General features: G+C 40.4%; 1 protein-coding gene across 1 annotated transcript; it reads left to right on the top strand.

The window, feature by feature from the left end:
* Positions 1-235: 235 nt before the first annotated feature.
* Positions 236-4,902, top strand: ptgs2b (prostaglandin-endoperoxide synthase 2b). Its single transcript, XM_031313898.2, has 10 exons — positions 236-454; positions 844-960; positions 1,060-1,203; positions 1,339-1,482; positions 1,887-2,068; positions 2,176-2,259; positions 2,352-2,598; positions 3,102-3,388; positions 3,479-3,626; positions 4,272-4,902. Exons 1-10 carry the CDS (start codon positions 394-396, stop codon positions 4,682-4,684), a joined length of 1,827 nt encoding a protein of 608 aa, XP_031169758.1. The 5' UTR covers positions 236-393; the 3' UTR covers positions 4,685-4,902.
* Positions 4,903-7,919: the final 3,017 nt, after the last annotated feature.

Raw genomic sequence — 7,919 nt, forward strand, 5'->3', positions numbered from 1 at the left:
GATAATACTTTACACTTGCCGTGGAAAGAAATACAATTTCAATTCAGGCTTTTTGTTATAAATAGTTTTTACTAAAAAAAATAATTCCATTGAAAAAAAAGTAAAAGGAAGAGGGAATCAGGAAATTGCCAGTAAAATCATCTTGGTGCCAAAAACCCACCTTTGAAAACACACATCAGAAAAGAGTAATTGAGAAAGAAAAAATATTCCGCACATAGCCAAGTCTGTATCATTCATTAAAACGGAGGACTGTGCCGTGACGTCACCGCGTTCTCAACGATATAAGGTCCTCCCTGAGCAGGTTTGGACATTCAAACTTCCAGCGTAACCGCGACATCACAGCGGAGGAAAGGAGAGGACAGAACGAGATCCGACGAAGTATTTCAAGTAGCTATGAAGACACTCACGTTTGCGGGTTTGCTCTTGGCGCTGGGGTTTCTTGTCTGCGAAGGGGGTAAGTAAGAGAAAATTAGATAAGAAGTTGGCGCTCTTAAAAGTTCGGTTTTAGATGTCATAAGTTTTGTATTTCCTTTTTGATTCATTTTATATATATATATATATATATATATATATATATATATATATATATATATATATTGTGTATCTTTATATTAGACATTATTAGAAACCACTCAATTTGTTGATATGGATTCTATAGGAAAAGTAGCCTATAACACTAAGGTAAAAAAAAAAAAGATGATGTCTTCATTAGCTCAGACGTTTAATAAAGCGTAACGAATATTGTAGTGTTTTTTGATAATTTATATTTTGAGGCTTTTCTAACAGACTTGTGTTGGCATCTAAAGTGAATTGTTAGTAACCGCAAAACATCGTCTGTCACAGGCAATCCATGTTGCTCAGAGCCATGCCAGAACAGGGGCGTTTGTACAGCTCTTGGAACAGATAATTACGAGTGTGATTGCACACGCACAGGATATCAGGGACACAACTGCACAACACGTAAGTATGAATGGCACACTTGAGGTGATTGTAAAATGTTGATATATTTTGTTGGGGTCATTTGATCATTAATTCACTTTTCTCTCCTGGCTTGTACAGCTGAATTCTTCACCTGGGTCAAAATATCCCTGAAGCCATCACCCAACACTATCCACTACATTCTCACCCACTTCAAGGGCTTCTGGAACATCATCAACAACATCTCATTTCTCAGGGATGCCATCATGAGCTATGTGCTGACATGTAAGTGTCTCTAGCTGAAGGCAAAATGAAAGGATGGATTGGCTTCATAACACATTGAATAATTTGTACAGCAGCTTGTAGAGAAGCATTTGTAGCATTTATACTAATACTGAAATGCTTTTTTTCTCTCTCTAGCTCGATCCCACCTGATTGATAGTCCCCCAACTTACAATGCGGATTATGGTTACAAAAGTTGGGAAGCCTATTCCAACCTTTCCTACTATACGCGCACCCTCCCCCCTGTTCCAGAGGATTGCCCAACACCTATGGGAGTAATAGGTGAGTTATACTCTCTCTGCCGTTGGAGAACCAGTTTTCTCAGATTCTTTAATACTTTTACAACAAAGGAAGTGCACACATTAAAATGATGATGATGATGATGATGATGATGATGATGATGATGATGATGATGATGATGATGATGATCCGCTGGATTGACTGAGTGAAAATGTGCCAAGGGAGCACAGAAAGACCTGCCCCAGCAAGCCAAAACTAAACCACATTGAATGTGTCTCAGGAATTTATAATGACAGTTAACCTTAGTTATAGCTTTTCCTACAAGTAAAAGTAAATCAATCACATTTCAATCACTTTAACGTGTTTTATCCAAATTAAATTGGCTTGGTTCTGTGGTATAGTGTTGTACTGTATGCTTACTGTTATGTCCTTAATTGTTTCCCCAGGTAAAAAGGAGCTACCTGATGCTAAGCTGTTGGCTGAGAAGCTTCTAATGAGAAGACAGTTTATCCCGGACCCACAGGGGACCAGCCTGATGTTTGCATTCTTTGCACAGCATTTCACTCACCAGTTCTTCAAATCTGATATGAAGAAAGGACCTGCTTTTACCTCAGCTAAAGGTCACGGGGTAAGCACAGCAGATTTTTAAAGCCTCATCAGATTTTAGTCAGGAAAGAGAGACAAAGAGATTTGTGAATAACTAACTTGTATTAATGGTTTTGTTATTGCTTTCAGGTGGACCTAAACCACATTTATGGAAACGACCTGGAGAGGCAACACAAGCTCAGGCTCTTTAAGGATGGCAAGCTTAAGTTTCAGGTATGAGAAGAGACAGAAGTAGTTTAAACAGCAAAATGCTTCAGACCAGACAAGTGTCTAACAGTTGCTTCCTCTCTTGTGTAACTCTGCAGATCCTGGATGGAGAGGTGTACCCCCCAACAGTAAATGAAGTGGGCGCTGACATGCACTACCCTCCTCATGTTCCCGATTCTCACCGCTTTGCTGTGGGCCATGAAGCATTTGGCCTGGTCCCCGGTCTGATGATGTACGCTACCATCTGGCTACGGGAACATAACCGGGTGTGTGATGTGTTGAAGGAGGTCCACCCGGACTGGGAAGACGAGAGGCTCTTCCAGACCACACGGCTCATTCTAATTGGTGAGTTTATGCACAACCGTTTTAAAAGCATTTGCTGTAACATAGCAGGGAAAATAAAGTCAAAACAATAACAAAGACATGTGATACACTTGTCATAGGGTTAGTGTAGTTACCGTGTAATCACAAACCAGCAACCCTGTTGCACACAGTAAAGCATTTGAGTTCTACCGTGAGAAACAGGAATTACTGAAAGATCTGAGATAGAGGAAATGTTTAGTTTTAAACAGTTGTATAAAATACCCTGCTGGAATAAAAATGTGTGTCTAATATGGATTTTCCACAAAAAAGTACCTAGTTACCTAGTTAAAAATTCATAAAACCACAGCTACTTCTTCTCCCACATTGAAAAATACAGGATCTATGAATGTGCAAATATTTTTATTCAAAAGTTTAACTGCTGGACAAGATGTCTCCTTATTCACTGAAAAGTCATTTTTAAGTGGAGGGACTTAAACATCTCTAATATCTGTATTATATCAACTATTGAATCCTCTGTTCTGTAGGAGAGACCATCAAGATTGTGATTGAGGACTATGTGCAGCACCTTAGTGGCTATCACTTCAAGCTCAAGTTTGACCCCGAGCTGCTGTTCAACCAGCGCTTCCAGTACCAGAACCGCATTTCATCCGAGTTCAACACCCTGTACCACTGGCACCCTCTGATGCCTGACACTTTCCACATTGAGGAGAAAGATTACAGCTATAAACAGTTTGTCTTCAACACCTCCATAGTGACCGAGCACGGCATCAGCAACCTTGTGGAGTCGTTTACCAATCAGATTGCGGGACGGGTAAGAACTGTTTGAGCAGCATTTGGATTCAGATTGTAACACCACTGTTGCTTCAAAGCTGGTTAACTGACTTTCCATTAATCTTTTTAGGTTGCTGGTGGCCGAAATGTCCCAGGACCTATCATGTACGTGGCCATTAAGTCCATTGAAAACAGCAGACAAATGCGCTACCAGTCTCTGAACGCCTACAGGAAACGATTCTCCATGAAGCCCTACAGCTCTTTTGAAGACATGACAGGTGAGACAGATTCACCAAGCCTAATACTTGCAGGTGGAAAGGATGGCATCAGAAGATTAGTGAAGAAGTTATTATCAATATGAAGTGAAAGAAAATGTTGCCTCAGGCCAAATGATTGCTGCATTGTCATGAACTGATTGCAGGAATTAAATGCAAGCTTGTACAAAACGCCACGCTACAGATCAAAGCTTATATCATAGGTTATTTATTATTAAAGAAATGGTGTGGACTCAGTTTTAGTTCCCATCAGCTTTGGAGGTTAGGAATTTATTTCCGTGACTCTAAGAACCAGATGTCCACTTCTTCTTGAGATAATATAAGCAGATTGTCATCACAGAGAGCATGACATAAACAGACGAGAGAGGCCTCCTGCTTCAGATGAGATTTAAATTCCATAAGGAAAGAGGATTTAATCTTTTTTAATTAAAAACCAAGTGTGATGTATGATGAGAGAAAAATATCAGTGTGTATGTGCTTATATTACAGACAAGAAGAAGAAGTAAAAATGAGGAGCGATCATTATTTAGTCAAAACACTGAGCTCATATTTAGAGTAGCAGCAAGCTTTGCAGCTGCTGAGCGAGTGAGAGAAGAGAAGCCAGATTAAGTCGCTAACTAAAACTATGTCCTCCTTTGTGTTACTCAGGCGAGAAAGAAATGGCCGCAGTGCTTGAGGAGATGTACGGACATGTCGATGCTGTGGAACTCTACCCGGGTCTGTTGGTGGAGAAACCCAGGCCTAACGCTATCTTTGGGGAGACCATGGTGGAAATGGGGGCCCCTTTCTCCCTTAAGGGCCTAATGGGAAACCCCATCTGTTCCCCGGAGTACTGGAAGCCGAGCACATTCGGAGGCAGCGTGGGCTTCGACATCGTCAACACCGCCTCCCTGCAGAGGCTCGTCTGCAATAATGTCCGGGGCCCCTGTCCCGTGGCATCCTTTCATGTGCCCGACGTTAAAGACACGGGGTCCATGATCATTAACTCAAGCACATCCCACTCACGTGGAAGTGATATCAACCCCACAGTCATTTTGAAAAAAAGGACTACTGAGCTCTAATTTTTTTATTTTATAAGGTTATTTTTTTAGTATGTATTTATGATTTGATGTATGTATTTATTTATTATTTATGTATTTATTGTATTCTATTTATAAAATAACTGACATTGTTTTTATATGTAATTTTGTATGGACCATGTGTAAAAAAAAGTATGTGGCTATGTTTATTTATTGAAAAGATTAATTGTTTTATAAGTTATTGTTTGTTTTGTTCTCAGTTCCTGTTGACTTGTAGACTTTACAATAAATGGAGCACATTTCTCAGAAATCAGCTGATATTGTTGTCATTTTCACTTCTGATTGTGCTCTTATATAAACTCTGATTGATGCTACGGGAGCAAACAAGTGCTCAAAGTTGGCCAGTTTTCCATGGCGAGAGAGAGAGCAGCGGGAGTCGAGCAAGCTAGAGTGTGAATGAAGAGAGGGAGCGACGAACAAAGCAGAATCAGAGGAATAAAATGTTATTTTCTAAATGTTTAACAGCGGTTACGGTCTAATGCACAAATTAACGCACCCACACCTCCACGGGAAGGTGCCACATTGCAGGATTTTGTGCAAATGCAGAGCTTTATCCTGTCTGTATGTGTCTGTCGGTTAAACTTGTATTAGACGCCAAGGGGCAAAGCAACGGTTGGGGATGACACTGGCTGCACAACCTGCATGCTGTTATTGGCTCAGGGTTACACACCAACGTGGGGCCCAAAGGCTCTTTGCTGACACCTATAAAGGTCCTTACCTTGCATGGCAGCTGGATTCTTGTGATATCATGAGATCACGTGAGAATCGCTGGATCAAATATCACACGAAAATCCATCTTGTCAGGCTCCACTTGAATGCGTTAAGTAATTCCTCCCTTTTTGTTTTGTTTTTTTGTTGTTTTTTTGCTTAGGTGATTCTTTTCTTTCTTATACATTGACAACATTTGTATTGAATCTACTGATGTATATTTTCTTTCCCCTACAATAGTTTTGTATGTTGTTGTGTTCGTGTCTGAAGCAGTGCCGGAAATGAGCCTGAACTCACTGGTACTGAGTACCGGTACTTCTGATTTTAGTCCACATGAGTACCGTTACTTCTTACTGAGTACCGCCACCTCCTGCGATAAGTAGGTACACACCCATAAACTCCTGCATAACTGTGTCTCATAGCAGCTTAATGCTGAGAAAAAATAGCTGAAAATGTCCTTGGTAACATGGATAATTGTATTGGATAAACATATTATTTTAACCTTGATCGCTAGTGTAGGCCACTGTGCCACCGCCCAACACAGGAGGACACCTGTGATCCATTGCGCAGCCCGCAGCCAGAGCATGATCTGTCCACTTGCAGGATTGTAACAGAAGTAGAGATTGCGTGCAGAAGGACGACAGACTTTCCTCTGTGCGCCCAGCTTCTTGTGACCAGCTGCTGACTATGCTTGAACAACACGCAAACGCGCGCTCCAAACCACTTACAATTAATCTTCTACGCCCCTGCACCACTTATGCAACAAGAAGTTATACTCTTTTAATGTCTGTGTCTTGATCAGTTACAAAAAGGTCGTGTTAGAGCCTACACTTCATGTAGTCTTGATTTGGGTGGTCATTTAGCTACATTTAAAAGGGTTGTAATTCTAGTTGTTCAAGTGTAACTGTAGCACACCACAGTCAACGTTAATCAAATAAAACTATAATATTAATAATAATGTAATTTCCCACAAAATAGTGGTTAGTAAAAATGCTGCGTCACTAAATGTGGAAAACAACTAGTGGCTGGTGAGTAAAAAAGCTAATGTCAATCCCTGAATGTATGTAGACTAATGAAATAAAAACGCGTTTTAAGTGATATATTACCAAGACGCGTATAAATATATCCAAGACACATGCGATGATTATGTCATGCAACTTCTTAATTAGAGTACAGGTACCTTTTTTGGTCCAATTCAGGCACTGGTCTGAACAACCTGCTTACCGATCAGCGTCAGGTGAGTAGTCTTGCTTTTCCAGACCATCCACACGCTGCGGAGCGGAGGAGGGTCTGGCTAGTTGTTGGACAAAATCAGAGTTCTCTCAAAGTTCGTTTTTACTTGCAAGTAGAGTCAGTTTTACAGCACTTCAGCGCAAGTACAGAAAAATGACTTTCTTTTTAAAGAAGTTGGCAGTCAAGTTAGTTATTCGGTTCATGCAATCAGTAGCTTTTCTTCTTATCTCTGGTCAGGCCCGGTATGTCCTCCACATTATGCGCTCTGCCCTCAGGGATACATCCTGTGCTCTTTGCAAGGTTTCATGATTAACACATGAAAGACAGAAATACTAAAACAGAAATACTAAAACAGCAATTTGGACGCAAATGGTTTAACAAAGAAACTGAAGTAAAACCATTCTAAGCATAAGGACTGTTCGTCATTTATTTCAGGGGCCACCGGAGGTGTTCTTGGACCTTTAGGCTAAAAAGACTTGACCCTCCCCTCACCAGTAATGATTTTTCTATGACCCTCTAAAACAATTTGAAAAAGAGGTATGACCCTCCCCAACAACACGTTGATGCCTTGTGTGCTAGTTTGCACTTAGCAAAGATGTACAGATGCCCTTTGATTTTTTACAGCCATAACATAGATGAGTTAACCTTTGCTTTCTGATCTCACACATCACACGCCTCTGTTATGGTGTGGTGGCCATTTCAGTAGATTTACTCACTAACATTGTTGTGGAAACACAATAAGCATGGAAACTAAATGCACACTTCCTGCATTACTGCATTACTTAAAATACTAAGTTAATCCTCTAGTAAACTAGTATTCACATGAAATAAAACAATTAAACATTGAGACCATTCAGCAAAGGACACTGGGAAATAACCAATTCAACACTGGTTGCTATGGACTCGTCACTAGGCTTCCTCAGTCGTATATTTAGCACATAGGTAAAGCTGCCAAAGCTGAACATTATATTCCAAAACATGTATGTTTATTTTTAAAGCAGATTTTAAATTACATTGTAACAATTCAACAATTCGCCCTTTATGAAATCCAATCGCGGCACGGCTGTCTTGGAACGCAATAGACAGACGGTGGCGGAATGCCCCGACACTTAAATTCAACTAAAAACTACTAAACTAAAACACTAAACTACTGATACGGACTGTTATAAAACAATTCCATCACGATTGTTCATATCCTATCATCTACTGGCTTGACCTCTGTGAGTTGATTCTGAAAGCATTAACAGGCGCTCTGAGAACAAAGTGACACGATCAG

Source organism: Sander lucioperca, chromosome 11, assembly GCF_008315115.2.
Source record: "Sander lucioperca isolate FBNREF2018 chromosome 11, SLUC_FBN_1.2, whole genome shotgun sequence".
In the NCBI taxonomy this organism is placed as follows: Eukaryota; Metazoa; Chordata; class Actinopteri; order Perciformes; family Percidae; genus Sander; species Sander lucioperca.

Excerpts from the sequence above, each read along its gene's own strand:
- ptgs2b (XM_031313898.2), top strand. The coding sequence starts at position 394 with ATGAAGACACTCACGTTTGCGGGTTTGCTCTTGGCGCTGGGGTTTCTT. Across the intron at positions 1,483-1,886 it reads AACACCTATGGGAGTAATAG|GTAAAAAGGAGCTACCTGAT; the intron begins GTGAGTTATACT and ends TTGTTTCCCCAG. Across the intron at positions 2,599-3,101 it reads CACACGGCTCATTCTAATTG|GAGAGACCATCAAGATTGTG; the intron begins GTGAGTTTATGC and ends TCTGTTCTGTAG.